At 37.3% G+C, this 25,202-nt stretch overlaps 4 protein-coding genes and 2 long non-coding RNA genes across 8 annotated transcripts; 1 reads left to right on the top strand and 5 right to left on the bottom strand.

Annotated features, from left to right (window-relative positions):
- Positions 1-871: 871 nt before the first annotated feature.
- LOC103446654 (G-type lectin S-receptor-like serine/threonine-protein kinase At1g61550) lies at positions 872-4,361 on the bottom strand. 2 transcript variants are annotated; one of them, XR_003777063.2, is made up of 7 exons: positions 2,927-4,319; positions 2,734-2,841; positions 2,438-2,613; positions 2,095-2,305; positions 1,718-1,941; positions 1,448-1,598; positions 872-1,363 (listed from the first exon to the last, which is right to left on the bottom strand). XR_003777063.2 is itself a non-coding variant. In XM_029110419.2 (7 exons), the coding sequence occupies exons 1-7, from the start codon at positions 4,317-4,319 to the stop codon at positions 1,073-1,075; spliced, it is 2,568 nt and encodes an 855-aa protein (XP_028966252.1). In that variant the 5' UTR covers positions 4,320-4,361; the 3' UTR covers positions 872-1,072. The 2 variants fall into 2 exon arrangements, 1 of the variants encoding a protein (XP_028966252.1); XM_029110419.2 differs by having other exon boundaries at positions 1,704-1,941; positions 2,927-4,361.
- LOC103426937 (G-type lectin S-receptor-like serine/threonine-protein kinase At1g61550) lies at positions 4,354-8,094 on the bottom strand. Of its 2 annotated transcripts, none has more exons than XM_029110421.2 (7): positions 6,476-8,094; positions 6,283-6,390; positions 6,007-6,182; positions 5,670-5,880; positions 5,327-5,564; positions 5,073-5,223; positions 4,354-4,977 (listed from the first exon to the last, which is right to left on the bottom strand). In XM_029110421.2, the coding sequence occupies exons 1-7, from the start codon at positions 7,809-7,811 to the stop codon at positions 4,681-4,683; spliced, it is 2,517 nt and encodes an 838-aa protein (XP_028966254.1). In that variant the 5' UTR covers positions 7,812-8,094; the 3' UTR covers positions 4,354-4,680. The 2 variants fall into 2 exon arrangements, with proteins under 2 accessions (XP_028966254.1, XP_028966253.1); XM_029110420.2 differs by having other exon boundaries at positions 4,354-4,986; positions 6,476-8,017.
- A 302-nt stretch (positions 8,095-8,396) lies between these two features.
- On the top strand, positions 8,397-10,496 carry LOC139188366 (uncharacterized). Its single transcript, XR_011571763.1, has 4 exons — positions 8,397-8,527; positions 8,629-8,697; positions 9,461-10,005; positions 10,286-10,496. It is a non-coding gene; the product is annotated as an uncharacterized lncRNA (long non-coding RNA).
- A 1,059-nt stretch (positions 10,497-11,555) lies between these two features.
- On the bottom strand, positions 11,556-15,849 carry LOC103408069 (G-type lectin S-receptor-like serine/threonine-protein kinase B120). The gene is made up of 6 exons (XM_008346936.4): positions 14,214-15,849; positions 13,444-13,554; positions 12,856-13,305; positions 12,521-12,758; positions 12,286-12,433; positions 11,556-12,183 (listed from the first exon to the last, which is right to left on the bottom strand). The coding sequence occupies exons 1-6, from the start codon at positions 15,556-15,558 to the stop codon at positions 11,869-11,871; spliced, it is 2,607 nt and encodes an 868-aa protein (XP_008345158.3). The 5' UTR covers positions 15,559-15,849; the 3' UTR covers positions 11,556-11,868.
- Positions 15,850-19,484: 3,635 nt separating this feature from the next.
- On the bottom strand, positions 19,485-20,439 carry LOC139188364 (uncharacterized). Its single transcript, XR_011571761.1, has 3 exons — positions 20,397-20,439; positions 20,082-20,128; positions 19,485-19,731 (listed from the first exon to the last, which is right to left on the bottom strand). It is a non-coding gene; the product is annotated as an uncharacterized lncRNA (long non-coding RNA).
- A 99-nt stretch (positions 20,440-20,538) lies between these two features.
- On the bottom strand, positions 20,539-23,316 carry LOC139188727 (uncharacterized). The gene is made up of 6 exons (XM_070806415.1): positions 23,267-23,316; positions 22,430-22,648; positions 22,039-22,102; positions 21,658-21,689; positions 21,505-21,567; positions 20,539-20,865 (listed from the first exon to the last, which is right to left on the bottom strand). The coding sequence occupies exons 1-6, from the start codon at positions 23,314-23,316 to the stop codon at positions 20,850-20,852; spliced, it is 444 nt and encodes a 147-aa protein (XP_070662516.1). The 3' UTR covers positions 20,539-20,849.
- Between the last annotated feature and the right edge of the window lie 1,886 nt (positions 23,317-25,202).

The following is a 25,202-nucleotide window of genomic DNA, read 5'->3' as shown; positions in this document are numbered from 1 at the left end:
AAGATTAGATGTGAGTTTATTTAAGTAGTTTATGTGGCTTTTGATCAATAGTAGTACTTACATATAAAAGATTGTGAAATACATGGAAAGAAGTATTAGGGAGTATTGTTTGATTTATATTGATAAAAGATAACAAAAGTTGTTCACTAGAATATCTAAAGTTTCCTTGTATTCTTGATTGCCAAGAAAGTAGCCTAGTCAAAAGAAAAAATAAAATAAAATAAAAGGTGCAATGAAATTAGATATCAACAAATTTATATTGTAAAGGATGTAAACGCAGAGATGAAATAATAACTCTATTGGTAGAATGAAAGTGAAATATATTTAGAATGGGCAATTTTATTTTTTTCCTAAAAGTTCATATAATGGCACTGCCAACACATGAATATATGATTAATGGCCAACATAAAATATAATGAATGGCATAATAACAATTTTTTTTTATTAAAATTAGCAGTCACTAAAAAAGTGCATCAACTTGCATCGTGGTAATTTTGCCGTTCATGCCACATATTTGCATTTGTAATAACGAATGCAGTGTGGCATGTCCAGACAACAATTTTCCCATGACAAATAGTCCAACAAGATAAATGTACTCTAATGTTTATGAATCAAATAAATTGAATAGGCAACAATAATTGGAAAAGGATGCCTGCACTCTAAACCACATCCTTTCATCAATAACATCTTAGTTTTTTAAATGTTTATGAATCAAATAAATTGAATATTCCACATCAGCTGCTGAAAGAAAGAAAGAAGAGTTTAAATATTTCAACTGCATTCCATCTAACACCGAGGTCTTTTGTGGTAAAACGCCACATCTATCAGACTATACAGGTGATAATTAACAAGTTGTGGATGATATCGGTACTGTTGGAAATGAGCTTTGGCCCATCTCTCTAATAATTTGACATTTTATACAATGTAAGATGCTTCAACACGAACTCCGAGTAGGTACAACCAATTTTGACAAGCAATCTGACTATTCAACATATAAACTAGACGAAGACTATGACTAGTCTATAACCAAACCTAGCAACTGATGTGGCTGAGATTAACTCGACTCGTAGGTCTAAGAACATGACCGAAATTCATTGCATTGTGATGCATCGGTATGTGGGTGAGGATCGTAGACTGATAAGTTTTCGAAATTAGTAAATATAGGCTGCTTTGGTGGTGGAAGATCCTTTTCACTACTTAGCATGAAAACTACATCTGGCATGGTAGGCCTGTCTGCGGCCTTGTCCTGCACGCAAAGAAGCCCAATACGCATACATCTCGTTACTTCTGATAAGGAATAAGAATCCGCCAACACTTCATCTACAAATTTCAATCCCCTGCCTTCATTCCACAAGTGCCATACCTGACAAAGTTCATTTATGTTGTTAATTATTAAACTGATCTGCTCATAATTTCATAATTCATTAGATTTAGGATGTGAGCTTACATAAGCTAGGAAGCCTTGCTGTTCTTCTTTGTAATAGAAGCTGGTACTTTTCCTGCCGCTAATGATTTCCAATAGCAAGACGCCGAAGCTATAGACATCAGATTTTTCAGAAAATATTCCTCCCATGGCATACTCTGGAGACATATAACCACTGGACAAGCAATTCATTAATTAGTATTTAGCTAAAATATTGCTTCTTTGTGTACGGTCTTGGGAAAAATGTTCTTCCAACAAGAGGAAAAGAAATTATGCTTACAGTGTTCCCACAACCTTGTGAGTAGTTGATAGACTTTGTGCTGCTTCAACGATTCGTGACAATCCAAAATCTGAAATTTTTGGGTTCATTTTCTCATTCAAGAGAATGTTACTGACTTTCAAATCTCTATGTATTACTTTCAAATAGGAATCACGATGAAGATAAAGAAGCCCTCTAGCGACACCCTGAATAATATTGAAGCATCTACCCCAATCAAGCACTGCTCTCCGCATTGGATCTAAACACAATACCCATCGAAATGTACAATTTAAAAATAAAAATAAAATAAAATAAATAGAACAGAGGTTACCAATATATTAATTAAGGAACTTGATAGGTAACAAAAAGAAATTCTAGCAAGACATAAAGAGTGCCGGTGAAAAAAACTAACTGAATAGAAGAGTATCCAAGCTTCTGTTTGGCATGAACTCATAAATCAGTAACTTCTCGTCGTCTTTAACGCAGCAACCCATGATCCTAACAAGATTTTTATGCTGGAGTTTGGAGATCAACAGCATTTCATTCTCGAATTCTTCCATGCCCTGCCCTGAGCTACTAGATAATCTTTTTACTGCTATTTCCTTCCCTTCTTCCAGCTTACCCTACACAAGGCCGGCGACAAATTAATCATTACACTATGCAGTTGTAGACTTGTAGGCTTGTAGCTGTTGTGAAATTAAATTTCCTACAGATAGAGAGACAGAAAAAAAAAAAAAAGAAGAATGTATAATCACCTTGTAAACAGGGCCAAATCCTCCTTCCCCAAGTTTGTTTGTGATACTGAAATTGTTCGTTGCGATTAATATGCTATCAAAATTATAGATGAATAGCTCCGATGGATCATATTTTCTAATATATTCTTGAAGAGTGTCTCTTGCGTTCTCAATTGTATCAGTTAATCTGCCATTTCCTGATATGGAAAACGTAAGAATAAAAGACTGAGTCAGATCGGCAGAATAACATATTCAGGTCAAACTAAGCATTTTTTGTTAGTTTGCTCATATCAATCACATCCATCTAATTCTCTTACCCTTTTTGTTAGCTCGCAACGTCTGGAAACCAAAAGCTATGGCGCCCAAGATACAAATCAAACAAATCGCTGTGAGGCTGGCAATTAACTTTATTGGCTTTCCTTCACCTGAAAATTTTGAATTAGTAATACAAAATTTGTGTGAAACATGTAGCTAGCTAATTGGAGCTGTACAAGCAATATTATCAGTTACCTAGTTCTGAGCGGTCCAGACGAACAAAAAGATCTTGTCCACCATAGGCAAATTCCTGTATATCAATTAAGTCATTGGACCAGGCCAAACACCCTATATTATTGACATATGCATAAGCCAGGCAAGAACAATTATTTAAGCATCTCGTTTTGCACTCTTCTGCATCCGAAGACCAGATATATTCATGAAAATCTGGTACTTTTAACCGCACCACCTTCAAAAACCCGTCTTCATTTCTTCTCGAAGCAACTGACTGGTTTGTATTAGTCTCACAAACCAATTTGGTTTGCCTCACACACCCTCCTGTCCTGTTTCCCTTGCTCCATTCCTCGTGTGACTTCGGTACAAACCCTTTCAAACACTTGCATATTGGAGTCGTTGGAGATTCAGAACTTTTGCAAATCCCGAAAGGTCCACATGCTGCATACTTATCACATGAACTGTTCTGTGCCACAAAGTTAAGAATCCAGTTCTCTCCACGCTCTGAACACTTAAGCTTAACTATACCGTCTGAAGAGATGTCAAAGTATGCCAAAGTGTCCCCGAAATTATAAGAATAATACTTTGGTCCTTGCCTCACATTATCATCCAAAATGAATCCACCTAGATACCCATCATTCGTACATGGTAGCCCGATGAACTTTGATTTATCCCACGGCCCGCTTCTCCAGTAGGGAGTTGATCCATTAATCCAGATTACAATCTGTGATGGCACCTCTGGTGTCAGTACAACCAAGAACATCCCCATCGATGGATCACTCTCACTTTTCCAGGAAGTCAGGAATTTTGTATCTCCTGATTTGTTATCGAACCCCAGCAGCATACTTGGCAAAAGTGTGTCGCTAGGATAATCAAAACTCTGCCACAATGGATCAGCTCCTACATCATAATCTTTTACGACAAAGTTTCCACTGTCTAAAAGAGCTGCAGCTGAACCATTAGATGGCACCGAAATATTCGTTGACCAAAGAGAATTCAGTTTTCCATCTACAAGCTCCAGATTCCCCTTGTTGCTTATTCTCAAATTCGCCAAGGTGTCTGAAGCTGCAATCGGCTTTTCTCTGTTGGCCACCCATACAACTTTTCGAGGAAATATACTCTTGTGCCACATCCCCACGTACTTATTATTACCGGAATTATTATTAGGACTGAAGAATCCCAATTCGAAAACATGGCCAGGGGAGACAATAGATTGTCCCTCTGATAATGGTTGCGAAGGATTTATCTCATAAATTTCGACACAACGGTGCCGTGACAGAAGAAGCAAGCTGAAGAAGAATATGAAAAACATGAAGAAATTCAAAGCATTAACTGTCGCAATACTAACAATTGAATACCATTTTGGGCTAAAATTCAGATAAAATAATTTTATGAATGGCAGATGGATTCGCATTTTAAGCGTATTAAACTATTAGTAAACTTCACTCTCAAAGTCAATATTTTTGCTTCATCTTTCAGCAGTTTCGCATTTTATTTCAACAGCTGAGATTATAAAATTCAGTAATCTCATGCGGTGCTTACGTCTGCGTTTTATACATTGAAAGAAGCTTCTACACGAACTTTGACCAACTACAACCAATTTCAACAAGCAGTCTGACTATTTAACATATAATACTGATAGACTAAGACTGACTAGTCTATTAAACAAACGTAACAATTGATGTGACTGAGATTAAATTGAGTTGTAGGTCTAAGAACATTCCAGAATAATGATCGAAATTTCATTGCATTGTGATTCAATGGTATGGGATTGCTTATCGTCCTTCGATCATTGTTATGGTACCTTCATCCACAGAGAAAATGTTGTCGTAATGTGGGTGAGGATCGAAGACTGATGAGTTTTCGAAATTAGAAAATATAGGCTGCTTAGGTGGTGGAGGATCCTTTTCACTACTTAGCATGAAAACTACATCCGGCATGGTAGGCCTGTCCGCGGCCTTGTCCTGCACACAAAGAAGCCCGATATGCATGCATCTCGTTACTTCTGATGAGGAATAAGAATCTGCCAACACTTCATCTACAAATTTCAATCCCCTCCCTTCATTCCATAACTGCCATGCCTGACAAAGTTAATTTATGTTGGCTACAATTGTTAAACTGATCTGCTCATAATTTCATAATTCATTAGATTAGAATGTGAGCTTACATAAGCTAGGAAGCCTAGTTGTTCTTCGCTGTAATAGAAGCTGGTATTTTTACTGCCACTAATGATCTCCAATAGCAAGATGCCAAAGCTATAGACATCAGATTTTTCAGAAAATACTCCAACCATGGCATACTCTGGAGACATATAACCACTAGACAAGCAATTCGTTAATTAGTATTAGCTAAATATTGCTTCTTTGTGTAAGGTCTTGGGAAAAATGTTCTTCCAAGAAGAGGAAAAGAAATTATGCTTACAGTGTTCCCACAACCTTGTGAGTAGTTGATAGACTCTGTGCTGCTTCAACGATTCGTGACAATCCAAAATCTGAAATTTTTGGGTTCATTTTCTCATCCAAGAGAATGTTACTAACCTTCAAATCTCTATGTATTACTTTCAAATAGGAATCACGATGAAGATAAAGAAACCCTCTAGCGACACCCTGAATAATATTGAAGCGTCTACTCCAATCAAGCACTGCTCTCAGCGTTGGATCTAATCACAATAATACCCATTACAAATGTACAATTTAAAACAATAGAACAGAGATTACCAATATATTAATTAAGGAACGCGATAGGTAACGAAAAGAAAACTAACTGAATAGAAGAGTATCCAAGCTTCTGTATGGCATGAACTCATAAATCAGTAACTTCTCATCGTCTTTAACGCAGCAACCCATGATCCTAACAAGATTTTTATGCTGGAGTTTGGAGATCAACAGCATTTCATTCTTGAACTCTTCCATGCCCTGCCCTGAGCTACTAGATAGTCTTTTTACTGCTATTTCCTTCCCTTCTTCCAGCTTACCCTACACGAGGCCGGCGACAAATTAATCATTACACTGGTATCTGTATCTTGCAGTTGTAGACTTGTAGGCTTGTAGCTGTGCGATATTAAATTTTCCTATAGATAGAGAAAAAAAATGCATAATCACCTTGTATACAGGGCCAAATCCTCCTTCCCCGAGCTTGTTTGTGATACTGAAATTGTTCGTTGCAATTAATATGCTATAAAAATTATAGATGAATAGCTCTGATGGATCATGTTTTCTAATATATTCTTGAAGAGTGTCTCTTGTGTTCTTGAATGTATCAGTTAATCTGGCATTTCCTGATATGGATATTGTAAGAATAAAAAACCAAGTCAGGTCAGCGTCCAAGCATTTTTGGTTAGTTTGCTCATGTCAATCACATCCATCTCATTCTCTTACCCTTTTTGTTAGCTCGCAACCTCTGGAAACCAAACGCTGTGGCACCCAAGATACTAATCAAACAAATTGCTGTGAGGCTGGAAATTAACTTTATTGGCTTTCCTTCACCTGAAAAATTTGAATTAGTAATACAAAAGTTGTGTAAAACATATAGCTAGCTAATTGGAGCTGTACAAGCAATATTATCATTTACCTAGTTCTGAACGGTCGAGGCGAACAAAAAGATCTTCTCCACCATAGGCAAATTCCTGCATGTCAATAAGGTCTTTGGACCAGACCAAACATCCTATGTTATTAACATGTGCATAAGCCAGGCAAGAACAATTTTTCAGGCAATGTGTCCTGCACTCTTGTGCATCCAAAGACGTGATATATTCATGAAAATCTGGTACTTTTAACCGCACCATCTTCAGAAACCCATCTTCAGTTTTTCTCGAAGCAACTGACTGGTTTGTATTAGTCTCACAAACCAGTTTGGTTTGCCTCACACACCCTCCTGTCCTGTTTCCCTTGCTCCATTCCTCGTGTGACTTCGGTGCAAACCCTTTCAAACACTTGCATATTGGAGTCGTTGGAGATTCAGAACGTTTGCAAATCCCGAAAGGTCCACATGCTGCATACTTATCACATGAACTGTTCTGTGCTACAAAGTCAAGAATCCAGTTCTCTCCATGTTCCGAATACATAAGTTTAAGTATACCGTCTGAAGAGATGTCTGAGTATGCCAAAGTGTCCCCGAAATTAAAAAAATTATACTTTGTTTCTTGCCTCACATTATCATCTAATTTGAGTCCATTTATATACCCATTATTCGTACCTGGTAGCCCAATGTACCTTGATTTATCCCACGGCCCGCTTCTCCAGTAGGGAGTTGATCCATTAATCCAGACTACAATCTGTGATGGCACCTCTGTTGTCAGTCCAACCAAGAACATCCCCGTCGATGGATCACTCTCACTTTTCCAGGAAGTCAGGAAATTCGTATCTCCAGATTTGCTATCGAACCCCAGCAGCATACCTGGCAGATGCGTGTCACTAGGATAATCAAAACTCTGCCACAATGGATCAGCTCCTACATCATCATCTTTTACGACAAAGTTTCCGCTGTCTAAAAGAGCTGCAGCTGAGCCATTAGATGGCACTGAAATATTCGTTGACCAAAGAGAGTTCTTTTTTCCATCTACAAGCTCCAGATTCCCCTTGCTGCTTATTCTCAAACTTGCCAAGGTGTCTGAAGCTGCAACCGGCTTTTCTCTGTTGGCCACCCATACAACTTTTCGAGGAAAAATACTCTTGTGCCATATCCCCACGTACTTATTCTTACCAGAATCGTTATTAGGGCTGAAGAATCCCAATTCGAAAACCAGGCTGGGGGAGACAAGAGTTTGTCCCTCTGATAATGGTTGTGCAGGACTTATCTCGTAAACTTCGGCACAATGGTGCCGTGACAGAAGAAGCAAGCTAAAGAAGAACAGGAAGAACATGGAGGAATTCAAAGGATTAACACTAGTTTTGGTTCCAATTTGCATCTGAATGGTTAAAATTTGCTGGGAGTACAATGCGATGGAACATTGAAATACTGTTTTGGGCTAGAATTGAGATGAAAGAATTTTACGAATAGCAGGTGAATTCGCATTTGAAGCGTACTGGACTGCTCTTAAACTTCAGTCAGTGAAATGACTTCCATTTCTTTGAGCAGAAAACTTCTGCGAATGCTCTCTAAGTCAATATATTTGCTTCGTCTTTCAGCAGTTTCAAGTTTTATTCCAACAGCTGAGATTTACTGACTTTGCTTCATTTTTCAGCAGTGTCACGTTTTATTCCAACAGCTGAGATTTATTGACTTTGCTTCATCTCTTTCACGTTTTATTCCAACAGCTGAGATTTACTCACTTGACTTCATCTTTCGGCAGTTTCACGTTTTATTTCAGCAGCTGAGGTTTATTGACTTTGCTCAATCTTTTTGCACTTTCACGTTTTGTAACAACCCGTTCCGCAATTTACTCTACAGAAAAAGTATTTTTGTGTTTTCACCAAGTTTGGGAATTTATTTTCCTTTTAAAATTTGTTGTTGGGTCTTAAATGGTGAGCCTGGGGACCCACCCCTGATTTCTGACCCCAGCGTCCCATCTCTCTCTTCTCTCTCTGTTTTCTCTTTCCCGTATCTCCATTTCTCTGCAACTCTCTCCCTCTCACCCGTGTCTCAATTTCCGGCCAAACCACGGCGATTTGGCCGACGTGCAAGGTATCAATCTCTTCGTCTCGCTGAGAACTACAACTTTCCTTTTTGTTTCACTCAATTTCGTTGCCTATGGAAGAAGTTATACGCATTTGAATCTTACCCAGTTTCCGGCGACCTCTGAGGCTTTCGAGGAATTTTACGGCCAAACCACGGCGAGTTAGACGTCGTGTGAGGTACTATTCTCTTCGTCTCTTCGAAGGCTACAACTTTCGTTCTTATTTCACTTGATTTCGTTAAGTATTGACAAAGTTATGAGCGTATAAAGTTAGAGAACTTTTCGGCCGAATTTCCGGCTTTCTTTTCCATTGGGTCCTGCGACCCACCAAACCCAAGGCCTTTGGGCCTTCCTGCCGAGCCCAACCCTTTTGGTTGTGAGGCCTTTGGGCCGTGTGTGTGTTGTGTGTGTAAGTGTGTGTGGTGTGTGTGATGTGCAGCCCGTGTGTGTGTATTTAGTGTGTGTGTGTGCGTGTGTGTGTATTTAGTGTGTGTGTGCGTGTGTGTATATGCATGTCATGCATGCCGTGCATGTGTCGTGCTTGTGTTGTGTGGTGTGTGTGTGTGTGTTTGGGCTTAGGCCCAAACCACATTGCTTCACCTTAAACCCATGCATGCCGTGCATGTGTCGTGCTTGTGTTGTGTGGTGTGTGTGTGTTTGGGCTTAGGCCCAAACCACATTTCTTCACCCTAAACCCTTTTAATCCAAAAGCCTTAGGATTCTAAAACTCATTAGACCCTAAACCCAATAGATCCTAATCCTATTTAACTTAAACCCTAACCTGGATTCAAGCCTAAAACCCGTTTGACCTAGTTTGACCGTTGACCCCCGGTCAACGTTGACTTTAGAGTTGACTTTCTGAATCCGTTTCCAATATTCGTTTTTTCCAAATTCAATTGTCCTAATATAGTTTTATTAATTGTACCATTTAATGTGCTTAGGGGCAATTATATCTACGTTTTCATCTTCGCTAGTGGCGCAGCTTTTGGCAACTAAGTACTGTGAGTGGACCCCTTCTAAAATTACATGATTTTATAATTTAATTGCATAAATGATTAGCATGCCTACAAGTTTATGATTTGATTTATGTGAAGCCTGTTTATTAAATATATTGATTTTCGTCTCGTGTTTTTGGTGAGGAATCAATTGTTGGCCTATTTTGAGGTATATTTTAATATATCGTATTTTCTATAAAAACCATGATCTGGTAGACTATCTGATGGATGACGATAGGATGCTAGAACATGTTTTAGAAACCCTTCTTTATAGTATAGACGATGGATGACCTTATACTATAAAATGGTTATTTATGAAAGACGTAACTATTTGTGCGTACCTAGAGGACACTATGCTGCCTAGGGCGAGGATCTGGTGTTGGCATTTTGGCCGGGAGAAATAATCCCTAGCTATGGGCTGAGGGACATGGAGCAGGCATTGGGCCGGGAGTTGGTAATCTCTGGTTACGGGCGCAGAGACCACGGAGCAGGTATTGGGCCGGGAGTTATATTTATTTAGTGATCTTTCTAGCAACACACCACACTTACGAGACGATATACGATACGTTTACTGTTTTGATTTCCGCAATGTTGTTCCGCGATATGACTTTTGAGATATTTTTGGCATGCTAGGATTTTTATTAAATCCTTCACTTACTATGCTAATAGTTTTCACTATTAAACTTTGGGGGTTAGTATGTTGATAACTGTTTTATTATTATTATATATATGAACTTGGTCCACTCACCTTTGTTTTACGCCTCCATTCAGGACTTAGGATTAAGGCACCTAATCCCAGCGTCAAGACACTTTCGCAGCAGCATCTTTGAATCTTGTTGATGTAGGACCCACTTCTTTATTCATTCAATTTTATCTTAATTCTTTTTAGTGATTAGGTTTAGTTGTAACTATACTCTGAGCACGTTCCTAAATTATTATTTCATTGTATTTTAAATTCATAACCCTTATTTATTTCTTATTTTTAGCTTTTGTATCAATTAATGGATTTCGTCACCCTCGTATGTCGGTCAGCACGCGTCTATCCTGGTATTCAGGAAATATCAGGGTCGGGGCATGTCACGTTTTATTTCGGCAGCTGAGATTATAAAAATCTGTACTCTCATTCGGTAAATGATATTTCTTGCATCTGTCTTTTGTACAATGAAAGAAAATTCTACACGAACAGAGAGATTAAGGGCTAGTGCGGGGTAGCAGTACCATTTTTTTAAACTGTTTTTGCTGTGTTGTGTTATGATAATAAATAGCTGTGAAATAAATCAATTATGTGATTGATAAAGTATAATTATAAAAAGTACTTTTAGCTAAAAAACCAATGTCGGAATGTTTTGTAAACTTTTATTATAAGTATATTTGATTATGTAAAATGACTGAAAATGACATGACGTTATTTATGCTTTTAGTTTTATCATTCGACAAAATAAGATATAACTCAAACTCTAAATAATTATTCGAGAAATATGCATAAACACCACCTAACTATACATTAGGGCCCCATCACCTTACATCCATCATTCCTATTTAAATTAAAAAGATGACTGAAATCAATCTCATCTGGTACAAAAGGTATTGGAGATTTGAAGTCTACATATACGTAATAGTCTTAGTCGAGAAAATCGGATTCGACCCTTGCAGCCATTGTTACAATACAGGACTAGCTAGAGACGAGAGAGCGAGCTGTGAACAGTGCAAAATTAGGCCTGATTAGTTTCACGTGGAATAAGAACGGAGACAATAGGGAGTCAAGGGAGGCTAGAGTTGTCATTTAGAAAGTTTCATTAATGCGCACTATTCACTCATCTCATTAAAAAACACACTCTTTTTAGAAGCATGGTCTCACCTACTTCTGCTTTCCGAGGTTTTTGACTCATGATTTAGGGTAAAAAGTTTTTTTTTTCCCTCAAGTTTAGGGTTAATTGAAACTTATACAATATTTTTAAAACATTTCAATTTCATACATTTACTTATTTTATTTCAATAACATACAACCGTTAATCAATCCATTAACTTAACCATTAAGTGATGATATGACAAATTAAAAACCTTTATTTATGCTGACAGGAATGTCACAAATATGCCACATAAGCAAAAAGAAAACAAATTGGAAAAAAAAAATTCCTTTAAAAGAATAGAAAAATTTAAACTTTTTAATAAAAACAATGTGGACCCCCCACCCAGTCCATATTCCTCCCAACTTCACCGTCTCTTAGAATTCCGTTGCGAGTATTTACCTTTCCCCTGACGATTGTTTAACGAAAAATTACAGGCTATACAAATTTTGCTAATAACCCCCATAGGAGATGGAATAGCATATAAACATGGAGGAAGATTAACTATCATCTCCCTTCCAACACTGTAATCGTTACATTGTTCGAGGATGCTACATCCTGGCCTTCTGTACCAAATTTTGTATCCACGGGTCTCCTAATTGAAGTAAATATAGGTTGTACTGGTAACTGAAGATTTGCAGCTTCACTTTCCAGCATCAACACCACGGCCGGCATGGTTGGTCTACTAGCTGCGTAGTCTTGCACACACAGCAACCCTACATGTATGCATCTCAATAATTCAGTTTCATTCTGGGAACATGTTTCTGCGATGGAAGGATCAATGAGGTCCACTGCTCGATTCTCGTTCCAAAGATGCCATGCCTGAAAACGTTCCAAAAATTTCATATTCCATTGTTGTAGTTACTGATTGGAGAAGTAATAGCTAGGATTTAGCATTTAAAACATCATGCAAGAATAACTTACATATCCAATAAGGCTTAAGTGTTCCGTTGATCGCAAACTTGTGTTCCTTCGGCCACTCACAATCTCTAGCAGCAATACACCAAAGCTATAGACATCTGACTTCACTGAAAACAGACCTTCCATTGCATATTCAGGTGACATATAACCGCTGCATTACGCATATTGTGATCAGGTTGATAATTTTAACATGAGGTAAATAAGTTATAATGCATTAGTGTCGACAGGTTGTTCTTACTATGTGCCAACAACTCGGGCTGTATTTTCTTCATTTTCATTACCCCCGAATATTCTTGCCATACCAAAGTCTGAAATTTTGGGAATCATATCTTCATCCAGCAAAATGTTGCTAGCTTTTAGGTCTCGATGAATAATTCTAAGTCTTGAATCACGATGGAGATAAAGTAGCCCTCGTGCAATCCCTTCAATAATTGTGAAGCGTTTTCTCCAATCTAGTAGTGATTGGTTGGCTGGATCTGTCATTTTACCAAAAAGGCAACTGCTAAGTGAAACAAACTTCAGATATGTAATTATCAGAAAAAAGAACCCTTGATCAGCTGAAAGAGAACATACCGAAGAGAAAGAAATCCAAGCTTTTGTTTGGCATGTATTCATAAACCAGCATCTTTTCTTCTCCTTCAATGCAGCAGCCCAATAGTCTCACGAGATTCCTGTGTTGTAACTTAGCAATCAGACTAATCTCATTCTTGAACTCCTCCAATCCTTGAGTAGACCTTCTCGAAAGTCTTTTTACAGCTATTTGTGGTAGCCCTGGAAGGCTACCCTTGTAGACAGTACCAAATCCCCCCTTCCCAAGCTTATTTTCTTCACAAAAGTTGTTCGTTGCAGCTGCTACACAACTCAAATTTAACAGCCGTAATTCGGATCTATTTACTTGATTCCCTTCTGCATAAACATCTACCGATCCTGAAGCATCTGTTGAAAATTCTGTACTTTTTCCAGCATTGAGCGTTGATGTATCACCTCCCCTTAACCATGAAATTGAAGAAGTGGTGGGCAACACTAGATAACAAAAGGAAGAAAAATAAGTTAGAAACTAAATGGACAGGAGAATAAATCATGGAACAGTTACCAGCTTTCTTAAGTTAACTAAAAAATTTGCCCTCTCATTCACCAGAAGGATGGAAATGTGCGTCCTACCTTTCAGTTTTGCTTTGAACTTCCACAAAAGCAATAGGATGATGACAGCGAACAATGCTCCCGCTACGGAAATTACTGCTATCACAGCAGTGGACAATTTGTTCTTGCTACCTATATATAAAAGGAGATCAATTAAAAGATTAGTGCAGTATAATGCATTGTAAGTTGTAACATTTCAAACAGTTAATAGTTATTTGAGCAGTTTCCTGGCCCTTTCCGTGCTATGTTTTGTATTTTCAATGATTTGAATATACAGCACAGAAAGCATGTCTGGCCTTTGATATTATTAAAGGACATGGAATCAAAAGACAATAACTTATTTTTCATTTTTGGATGGATGACAAAAAAAACAGATCAAGGTCTACTAAAGTTACGAGTGCAATATGACTAAAAGAAAAATTGCTGCAGAAGAACTGGCCAGATAAAAAGACGATTCAAATGGAATGGGAGAACAAGCAAAGGCGTTTTAGATTATCTTTTATGGACTCGCTGCTGCAGCTTGCCTCGAGGCGAATTTAGAATTCAATGATCCGCAAAAGGCAGAAGGTTTGATTTCCTGTGAAATGCATCAGTTTAAATTTTCCTCACAGCAATTGAATGGAACAGAACTTAAGGAAAATGAAGTGACCAAAATTCACCATTTGCTTTTTCTTGTATAGAAAGTAAAAGCCAAAACCAGAAACCTCAATAATGAACACAAATGAATTTTAGGAAAAGAACTGAATCGAATAGCACCAACAACAAGAAGGACAAATGGATTTGAACTTTACCTAAATCTGAATGCGCAACACGAATATGCAATGTGTTTCCTCCCTTTGTAAATTGTTCGACATCAATCAAGTCTTCGGTCCACATCATACAACCTATCCCTTGAACATTTGCATATGCAGTACAAGCACAATTCTCGAGACATTTCTCCTCGCAGCTCTCCCCTGGAACTGCAACAACGAAGTCTGCAAAATCCGGCAACTTGGCACACCTTATCGCTACAAATCCATCTTTTTCATCACTTGCCACCGTTCCATTAGTACTATTTCCCTGACACTGCAAAGGGGTTTTCCTATAACACCCTTCCGACCAATTTCCCCCAGTCCATTGATCCAAATTCCTCGGTTGAAATCCACGCATACAACGGCAAATTGAACTCGATTCATCAGATGCACTACACACCCCAAACCTTCCACATTTGTTGTAAAACTCACATTGGTTGGTCTTGTTAGGCTGAGATTGTATCACATCCCACTGGCTCTTCTCTTCCGCCCACTTCAGCTGCTCTTCGTACCCGTCCCACCTTATCCGAAACCTCAACTTATCCGAAGGATTCCACGGCTTGTAAGTAAAGTATGATTTCCCATTCTCATCACTAAGCTTAAAACCATATGCATAAGTAGTTGGCATATTCGGAAGTCCAATGAATATCTGCTTGTTCCAATGCCCGCTTCTCCACCGCCGTTTTGATCCTTCCCATATCACAATCTGCGGCGATCCTCGAGGATCAACGCCCATTGAGTACCCTCCGGCCGAAGGGTCACTTTCCGACTTCCACGAACTCAGAAACCGATTCTCTCCGATCTCATCACTCACCTCAACTTTCATTCCCGGCAAAAATGTGTCCGCTGCATCGTCAAAGCTCTGCCAATAGACCATGCTGGCATCGCCGCGGCGGGAAAGAATAAGACTTCCTTCGTCATTGAGCCTCGCCGTCGAGTTAGTGGCGGCTGAAGCGTTAGTAGACCAAACAGTGGCGCCATTTCCATCCAAAACAACCAGATTTCCATCGCTTCTAAATTCCAAAACTCCAGATTTATCAGAAATTGGGTTTTCTCTGTTTGCAACCCAGATCACTGACGGGTCCGAAATTTTGTAATATCGAATTCCGACGTACCGGGACGATGAATTCCCCAGACTGAAGAAACCCAGTTCGAATATTTGGCCATCCGAGATCAGAGTCTCTCCATCTTTTATAGATTGCCCCCGCGAAATCGAACTCGACGCAGAGCAAAACAGAGGGAGAGCCCAGCAGAAAACAATAAGGAATGAGAAGTTACAAATTCTGGTACCTGGGTTTTTTCTATCGACTCCCATTGATGAACTCACAGAAGTGCAGGCATTCATTAGCAGTAAACAAAAAGTCTACTAATAAAAAGGGAAGAATGATGTGGGTGCGCGTAAAGGTAGTTTAGTCAGCATATGGGCTTCAATGGCGGCGTTCTGCTGCTCTTGGCTGACTCTGACTCGCTTTTTCTGAGAGTTGCGGAATTAAGCGAAAATCTTGTATTGTATTGGAAAAGTGTGTATATTTTATGGGGCTGGGAGTCTTTTGGGTGGTGATTGTTTGTGTTTTGGCCTCTAGCCCTTTAGAATCTGGATGTTCGCAGGAAGATTACAATCGTTTGGTAGAATGGCAAAAGATTTGACTTCCCATTAATCGAGGAATATTGGTTAGTTGAAGTCCCTGTGGAGACGAGTCAATGTCACATTGGATGACACGCTTCAAAAGACAACTTTTTCCATATGTTACTAGTATTAAGGTTAAGAACATAATGGTACCGAGCCAACTACCAATTTCTTAACATTAGGTAATCCAACACATCAACTAGTCTTTTTCTATTTGTGTTAATGGTATTATATTTACATTTGTTGCAGATGTTTCAAGTTTGACTCGCATAGATGTGGAAAACTAAATATATTGATAATGAGTTTTTTTTTTTAAATGAGATCAGTTGATGGATTCATGACAGTTCACTATTCTAGAGGCCGAAAAAACTCAAAGGCATTTCAATCGAGCACAGGACGTGACATGGGGATACAAGCCTAGAATTCATTCCCATTTACTAGCCACCCCGTGGTGGTTGATAATGAGTTAAGTTACTTAGTTATAACTAGCTCTATTGCTACGTTGTAGTCTAGTGATATTTTTTCACTTTTGAATTGTAAGTGAGAGGTCCTTATTTCCTATGTGCATATAAATCAAATCACTTTGCAATCAAAAAGAAAAATCAAATTGCTCTAATATTTATTTTGTAGTAGAATCGCTTGGTATACAAGGAGTGTGATTCTCTCCCCTCTCATTCTCTTGCCCTCTGGTCCCGTCCTATCTCTAATTCTTCTTTTTCTTTCTCTTTCCAAAGAAAGCAACAAAAAATATTGATGTGGCTTAATTGTGAATGTTCAAATAAGATGGTACTGGAAGTTAGAGATTTTAGGTTAGGGCATTAAGATATAGGTCCAAAAAATTGACGTACTATTGGCTTTAGTCCAATTTTTTGAAATTTCTAATTTAGGTCCACTTAACTATTTTTAAACCTATTTACCCTTTGTTTTCAAATTTTGAATATTTAAACATATGCAATCTACTAAACATTTAAAAAACCGTTTCAATTCTTTACCTTTTAATAAAATAAAATATTTTATCATAGATTAAGTTGCAAAAATATACAACCTAATTAAAAGATACTAATACATAAATGTACATATACCTATAAGTAAGATATCAAACGAAGAAAATATATCTAATCAATAGGTAGATAAACGAACTGAAATGTACAAATACACAATTTACCTACCTATAAGCAAGATAAATTACTATGTAATATAGGAAAACATATAGAAGCAATTTGTGATAGAGATAGATAATAAAAAATAGAAAAATATAATCTGCCTATAATAGAGGTAGGTTATATAACAAAATCTTGTGATACAGGTAGATAAATATCGGCCATGAAATCAATTAATTTGAGTAAAAATACAACTCAAATGAAGATTCAACTTTGACCACCAAATTAACTAATTTGAACACAACAAGCAATTTGATGAAAGAAGCCAACCAACCTCCATTCTTTGATCAAATAGAATCAAATTTCATATATAGTGGAAGCCTAAGAAGAGAAGAGGAAAACTGAACAATGATAAAGAAGAAGAAATGAAGAGGCGTATCCTCACTTGGAGATATATAGGTAGTAATTTTATTCCAACAATTATCCTATCATTAAGGGAATTTTATTCTTTAAACCTCAAATAGGTCAAACTTATCACAAATACTAATCCTAAAATCAAGGGATAATATTGATTACTTATAAGTAATTTTAGGGGTAAATTGGTATGAAAATGAAAAAAAAAACTGATATGAAATATAATTGGACTCATCTAAAAAATGACTCATAAAATTAGATTCATATCAAGTTTCTCCTTTAATAAATGTCTTTGATAAGCATATTGACCCATTATGGTTATATATCCAGTTTCCCAAAAAAAAAAAAAAAAAAAAAAAAAAAAAAAAAAAGAAGAAAGCATATTGACCCATTTGAACCCACAGAAAAAGGATGGGATTGGGACCCAATTGATTCCACAGTCTTTAATCACGGTTTCCATGTTGTTAATTTACTTTTAATGACGTTTTTAATTATTAGAAGGCACCTTGTCTTTTCTTGTGGTTTAATTGATTAGTTCGACTGGTGACCAACTGTTAAACTACATATGTGTTTTTGAAAATGGATCTTATCCGGAACTCTTCCATCAAATCCACTCAATCACCTAATTCAGATTTTTAAAATTTAATCTAAAAGCTAAAGTTGTTATATCTTTTAGAGGAGCTCCTTGTTTGTCGCTATTGGATCAAATTTTAAGGGCCCAAATTGATTGATTCGATGGATTTGGTGGAAGGGATACAAAGAGATTCCATTTCCTGTGTTTCTATGTTGCCCTTGGGATAAGGGACAATCATAAAACCTTCCCATAATTAATATAAGTTTAAGTGTTGACCATCCGTTGATCAGACGGTGCTAGGAAGGTACAATTTTTAAAATTTTAAACAGGCAAGATATGTGGTCTTCTTAGAGAGATGATCCTCCCCAGATCATCTTTTTGAGGGTTCTGGGAATCCTCCAATCACATTCGTTCATCATACATCGTGCAGTCAATTTTCGTCAAGTATTGTTTAGGTTGATGCACAAAACCAGAGGTCTTGGAACAACATGAATCTACAAAAAATGTAAATAACACAAGATGTATCGTGGTTCACCTCAATGTTTGGGTTACGTCCACACTAATATTGTATTCCTCTGAGAGGTGAAGGGATTGAGAGGGGGAGAGCAGAGGGAGCTTCTCTTTGTAAAAATACAGTTTCCAAAAAAAAAAAAAAAAAAAAAAAAAAAAGCATATTGACCCATTTGAACCCACAGAGAAAGGATGGAATTGGGACCCAATTGATTCCACCATCTTTAATCACGGTTTCCATGTTGTTAATTTACTTTTAATGACGTTTTTAATTATTAGAAGGCACCTTGTCTTTTCTTGTGGTTTAATTGATTAGTTCGACTAGTGACCAACTGTTAAACTACATATGTGTTTTTGAAAATGGATCTTCTCAGTAGCTCTTCCATCAAATCCACTCAATCACCTAATTCAGACTTTTAAAATTTAATCTAAAAGCTAAAGTTGTTATATTTATTGGACAATGATTGTCTGCCCTCCCACTTCCGGTGCCCTCCTATTTGTTTGGTCACGGTTAATCCACATCAACATTTTTTATTACTATTCATTTTTGTCTTATTATCTCTATAAAAAAAAAAAATGTTGACGTGGCTTAACCGTGACCACACAAAACAGGAAGGCATCGGAAGTGGGAGGGCAAACAATCCTTGTCCATATCTTTTAGATAAATCCCTTGTTTATAGCTATTGGATCAAATTTTAAGGGTTTAAATTGATTGATTTAGTGAATTTGATGGAAATGATACAGAGAGATTCCATTTCCTGTGTTTTTATGTTGCCCTTGGGATTAGGGACAATCATAAAACCATCCCATAATTAATATAAGTTTAAGTGTTGACCATCCGTTGATCAGACAGTGCTAGGAAGGTACAATTTTTAAAATTTTAAACGGGCAAGACATGTGGTCTTCTTAGAGAGAGGATTCTCGCCAGATCATCTTTGTGAGAATCCTGAGAATCCTCCAATCACATCTATTCATCTTACATCGTGCAGTCAGTTTTCGTCAAGTACTGTTTATATTCAATTTTAAATAAAAAAAATTTACAATGATTTATAACCGCATAATGTACGTTGAATGGATATGATTGGAGGATCCTTACAAAGAGAATCCAGAGGATCCTCATGGGTCTTTTTAGTCATATAACTAGTCATGGTGCCTGCGTGTTGCTGCAGGTGTTATAAGTGTATAAAACATGTAAAAAGTTGGACATTAAAGTACAAAATAAGGAGCAAAATTAGTGTCTTCAATATCAAAGTCTGCCAAAATGATCTTGGATCTTCAGCTCATGCTGTAAACCTGGGTACTAAAACAATGTAAATTATTGAAATAATGACAATAAATCTTGTCACTTGAATTTCATCTAGGTTTGATCTAGATTTGAATTGTATGCTGATGATCTGAATGAAAGAAGGTAATGGTAACAGTAGAAATTGGATTGAATTTCTGATGTCATGTGTCGGTGGGTTTTAATTTTTTAGACCACTATGCCTATTATATTTGTAGTAAGGAATCAACATTCACATATACAAAAGGTTCAGGTTTTATCAAGACATTTCCACACAGTTAACTATCCATGTAGAGCTTTTAAATTAGTTTCCGAAAAGAAAAGTAACGCCTCGTTTCGAATTTTATTATCTAAATCTTACCCTCAAGCAATTTAAAACTCAAAAAGATGCCCAAACTATTGTGATCCCTTGCAAAAGAAACCGGCAAACAAAGAAAAAAGAACAAACGATGAGCAATAAAACTCACAGACCATAATACATAAAATTCCCTATAGTGTAAATTGATAAAGCATTTTACCCAATCCAATTGAATTCCTGATCATAACACATAAGAAAAACTAATAAACCATTTTATCAAAATAACCATTTAATTTTAAACATTTAAAACCGAAGAGAACCAAACGTGCATGTTTGGAAAAAAAAAAAAATGGAGTGTTTTGAGTATCTAAACCTCACCCGCATCACTTATAAAATGTAGCGGTCCCAATGGAAAGAAAACTTGCAAAACGGCGTCCCAGGACAAACACAACATATTAAACAAACAAATGAAGACAAAAAAAAATTTAAAAAACCGACAATGAACGATAAAATTCAGAAATCCCAGGACACAAAATCGCAAACAACATAAAAATTAGTAATAAAAGTTATGAAAAAACAGACACCACTTAACACCACCAAATGGCTTGACGCCAACAACGACCCCAAAGGCAAGCAAAATCCCAAACCAGTTAAGAAAAAAAATTAAGAGTCCATTCCTCTGTCATATTCTTTTCCCCTGTTTTGCTACCCCTAATCCCAAATGTGTCTTCGATGCTCTTTGTCCCGTTATTCTCTCACCCTAATATCTCACCTGCAAAATCTTAACGCTGCTACTTTCCCCCGCCAGCAAACCCTCAACACCCTGTAATGCTATGTTCTTCCAAATCTATAACAAAAAAAAGCATGCATAAACACGATAGAAATTTGCGAAAACCCACACCACAACCTAACTAAAAATCTCACGGATCAAAAGTTTCACCCAAAAGAACCCCCCCCCCCCCCATCTCTCTTATCAAATGAATACTCCAAAAGAAATTCAATGGTTGATAACAACCCATTTAAAATTGAACCCAAAAAAATTAAGAGCTTCTGACATTTAAAAATTGAACAAAACACAATCCATAAATTATAACAAAAACTGCATGCATAAACATGCTAGAAATTCACCAATACCCACAGCACTGACCAAGACCCACAAAATTAGCCAAAAGATACAATATAGGGGAAAAAAGCTAAATCTGGAAAAGGAAAAAAAAGAAGGGGGCTGCAAATCAAAGAAGCTGAAAAGAAAAGGAAAAAGGGCGTTAAGGGAGTAGCCAAATAGCTTCGAAAACAATTCAATAGTTGATAACAACCCATTTAAATTGAACCCAAGAAGCTTCTACCATTTAAAATTCAACAAAACACAATCTATACAGTCGGAAAAAAAAACAGTACCAGATGCGAGATTAGAAGAACTCACCAAAAACAAAAAAAACGATTCCATCCAACAAAAGATTCAGGAAAAAGAATAAAAATTATATACCTTGTTGATAAAGAGCTTGCAAAGCTGCAGATAAAAACTGGAAAATTCGAGCAACAACTTTTGCTGCAACTAAAAATCAAAGCAGTTCAGAAAAGTACACCCAAAGCTTGAAAAAAATTAAATCACACACAATCAGAAAAATAGAAAATTCACCAGTAAACGTTTGATCGTATCGTTAACTTTTCCTGAAATAAAAAATCAAAACATATCAGAGAACCACGCATAAACCACGAAAAAAAAATATGTTAAAATCCCATGTGGCAAGAAAACCAAATAACTCACCAAAGAACTTTAGATCGCATATCACACAATAATGTTATTGTTAACATCCTCTTCGGTTCTATAAAATCAGAAAAAGAAAATTTGCACAGAAAACCCATTTTGATATTCTTATTTAATTATAAACTCACATTATGTGGCATTTTTGAGATGCAGGAAAAAAGAAGAACAAAAGAATTCCCACGAATGTAACTCTTAAAAAAAATTAATTAATTCTACAACAAAACCCAAAAGCAAGCAACCAAAGTTTCTCACCTTAAGCACAAATGTCTTCCAAAGCTGCAGACAAAAGTTCCAGAAAAATAAAAACCTGAATCCCCTGAAATTCAAAAGAAAACCTGATTATACACCCATATGCAAAACCCGATGGCACAAAAAAAAAATGAGAAGAGAAACAATTTCAATAGAAAATCCATTTACAAATCCATTTCTCAAGACCCACAACACAACCTAACTAAAAAACTCACGGATTAAAAGTTTCTCCCCAAAAACCCCATCTCTGTCATCAAACGAAAACTCTGAAAGCAACAACCCATTTAAAATTGAACCCAAAAAAAATTAAAAGCTTCTAACATCTAAAATTTAACAGAACACAATCCATACAGTTGCATAAAAAACTTGTAGATGCAAGATTAGAAGAACTCACCACAAAACTATCCACTTTGAGACCAGTAGAGGCGAAGAGAGGGGAGAGCAAACGGCTACGGAAGAAGCGAAGCAAAAGAAGTGGGAAAAAAATTGGACCAAAAGCAGTGAAAAGGAATCACTGCAGAAAGCAGGAAAGAAAAGGAACCGGACAAAAATGTTGAAGGGCAAAGTTGAAATAACAAAAAAAAAGCAAGGGCATTTTGGTCCGCACACTGCCCTAGAACAATGGCACCGGAGTTTGGGTTTTAATATATACAGAATATCATTGAAACGGAAAAAGAATACAAATTTATTCACAAAATGAAAAGAAAATTGTAGAAATGGTGTCTCAATTTTAACTCTATTGGAGTAATGGTCTTTCAATTAAAAATTCATGACCATTAATCCCTTAATTGATCAAAATATACAGATATGGTCCCTTTCATCAACTCCATTAGAATTTTGTCAAAATAAGTCATGTTGAAAGGACAATTACTACAATTAGGTTAAAGTTGAGGAATCATTTCTCCAATTGGGTTCAAACTGAGAGATCATTTCTGAATTGGATTAAAGTTGAAAGATTTTTGCTACAATTTTTTTCATTTGATTTTCCATATTTGCTCCTTAATTCAGTCTTACGTGTGCGTGTACATGATTCATTTTGACGGAAGTTTCAATGGAATTGATGAAAATAATCATAGATGCACATTTTGATGAGTTAAAGAATTAATAATCATAAATTTTTAGTTAATAGACCATGTAAAATGAGGCCTGTTACAATTTGTCTTGATTTCATCGGCAAAGGTAAACGAAGGATACTTAGCTAGCATTATGGTTGGGTAATTTATCCTGTTACTCAATAGGACTTTCTGTTCTGGGCTTCTGGAGGCTTCTGGCCTTCTCCATAGTCGAATTCAACGAGGAAAAAAAAAAGCATTTTATGATGTGGGTTGTCTCACATATTTAAAGAGTGACTTTGACAAAATGTTAGGAATATTAAATTTGTAATCTAAATGATGTGCCACTTATGAGAATGAACACATTTATTAACGTTTAAATAATAAAACAATCATCAACTTCCATGTTATTTAGTTCAAAAATTTAGTCCACAATTTAATCTCTTTAGCATGAGATTCAAACCAAGTATAGCCATGGTGATGGCAGGTGGGAGGGCGGCTAATGTGGCAGTCTTGAATTACTTGAGCTAGCTTGCTCCCGTTGTTTGTGTCCATGAACTGAAATCGGCCACTTTGGGAGCACGAGTGGGAAGACAGAATCTCCTTCGGCCCGATTATGATAAGAAACCTTAGTTTTCCAAGCTTCGTTTAGCGTTCCTGCAGCACCGTCGAACATGACAATGTGTTGACACAATTCTAGATACAAGATATCCCCATCGTTTGGGTCGAAAGCAAGCACACGTACGCCGTTATAAAAGCGGTGGTCCAGAGTCCATTTCATGGAGAGCGGATTAAGCGTAACCATTGTTTTAAGGTTCACTCTGCCAATTAAGCTCCAAAAGTATTTGCCTGCTGCAGCCGGATTATCTTGCTCGTAATCCCAAACACACAGATCACGAAAGGAATCTGAACTATCTTTAGCGAGCTGGCACGTTCGCATACAAGGTCCTGATGACCATCTACACACACCTAGCAAGTCAGATGTTGCTGCATCTTCACCTTCAGGCTTATAAATGAAATGACAATTAATATAGTTCTTACCATCATCTTCGCATCCACCAGTAGCAGTAGTAGTAAGACTCGCGGGAGGAGTGATACAGTTGTCGTCGTTGGAGTAGGGATCCAAACCAATAACAAAGCCGTCGGTGCTCAAGAAGTACAACATTCCATTGAAAACAACTGCCACTTGCCTTGAAACCAAATTACCAACACAAAATTTTGTGTTTTTTTGGGTATAACACTACTCTTTCTGTCCATTTATGAGTCTCGGCAGCAAAAATCTCCGCTTTGAATTGGCCGAGGAATGAATTATACCTTTCATCTCTATCATCATCTGGAATAATTATTCGCACAACCCTGTACCCATATTGATCCTCACAAACACGGCGATCACCAAGGTTGTTGTAGGGATTGCACATGAGTCCAACGATTACTTTGTTGGTGCATTGAGGAGGGCGAGGAAGGGCATGCCATTGCTTGGTGTATGGATAACATATGTAATAATCCTGTTGAACCCATCTCGTCCCGGGGCATAAAAGAAAGCCATTGTGAGCTGCTACCACAATGGGTTCACCCCCTTCGGCTATTGTCTTGACAGGCCCCTGAAAACAAGGGAGGAAACTCAAAGAGAAGTTGCGCTGCAGCCGGTCGCCACGGAGTACTCTTTTGGGCGCCCAAGGGTGCTCGGACGTGGTAAGGAAATCCCTCGGGTTTCCTGGATTCGTGAAGATCAGACTAGTACGACTAACGGAACTCTGCTTATCAATTTGGACACGCAAAAAGCGGTCAGCAAAACAAGGATTGTTAGAAACAAGTCTGCACCAACGCTCACACGCACATGCATTGAACTGCGGATTTCCAGGGAAGCCGACGAAGGATTTCAACCAATATGGAATCATGGAGATCATCGAGATTGAAGCCGATGGTGTTGGTGGTGAGTTTTGATCTTTTGAATCTTTTGGTGCGTCTCATGGGGAAAAATTAAGACCTATGATCGATATCGATGCGTTATCGCAATTGATGTGCAGATCAATTGCAGTTTACACTCCATGCACGTACACGTATATATAAATAGTGAGTGTTGTAAGAATTGGTCGTTGGTCGCTTCTAGTTTTC

Source organism: Malus domestica, chromosome 10, assembly GCF_042453785.1.
Source record: "Malus domestica chromosome 10, GDT2T_hap1".
In the NCBI taxonomy this organism is placed as follows: Eukaryota; Viridiplantae; Streptophyta; class Magnoliopsida; order Rosales; family Rosaceae; genus Malus; species Malus domestica.
Note: the sequence above shows the minus strand (reverse complement) of the source record. Positions and strands in the feature narration are given on the sequence as shown.

Bases quoted from the DNA above. Each gene is read 5' to 3' on its own strand.
- LOC103446654 (XM_029110419.2), bottom strand. From the start codon at position 4,319: ATGCGAATCCATCTGCCATTCATAAAATTATTTTATCTGAATTTTAGC. The intron at 2,614-2,733 runs GTAAGAGAATTA...TTTCCATATCAG, and splicing joins GTTGCGAGCTAACAAAAAGG to GAAATGGCAGATTAACTGAT. The intron at 2,306-2,437 runs GTGATTATACAT...GGCCTTGTGTAG, and splicing joins GATTTGGCCCTGTTTACAAG to GGTAAGCTGGAAGAAGGGAA.
- LOC103426937 (XM_029110420.2), bottom strand. From the start codon at position 7,811: ATGCAAATTGGAACCAAAACTAGTGTTAATCCTTTGAATTCCTCCATG. The intron at 6,391-6,475 runs GTAAATGATAAT...CAAATTTTTCAG, and splicing joins CCTCGACCGTTCAGAACTAG to GTGAAGGAAAGCCAATAAAG. The intron at 4,987-5,072 runs GTAAGCTCACAT...TAACTTTGTCAG, and splicing joins AACTAGGCTTCCTAGCTTAT to GCATGGCAGTTATGGAATGA.
- LOC103408069 (XM_008346936.4), bottom strand. From the start codon at position 15,558: ATGAATGCCTGCACTTCTGTGAGTTCATCAATGGGAGTCGATAGAAAA. The intron at 12,759-12,855 runs GTATGTTCTCTT...GTAAAATGACAG, and splicing joins CTTGGATTTCTTTCTCTTCG to ATCCAGCCAACCAATCACTA. The intron at 12,184-12,285 runs GTAAGTTATTCT...GAACGTTTTCAG, and splicing joins ACTTAAGCCTTATTGGATAT to GCATGGCATCTTTGGAACGA.
- LOC139188727 (XM_070806415.1), bottom strand. From the start codon at position 23,316: ATGGAGAAGGCCAGAAGCCTCCAGAAGCCCAGAACAGAAAGTCCTATT. The intron at 22,649-23,266 runs GTAACAGGATAA...CCATTGTTCTAG, and splicing joins AGAACAGAAAGTCCTATTGA to GGCAGTGTGCGGACCAAAAT. The intron at 22,103-22,429 runs GTGAGTTCTTCT...TTTGAATTTCAG, and splicing joins TCAAAGTGGATAGTTTTGTG to GGGATTCAGGTTTTTATTTT.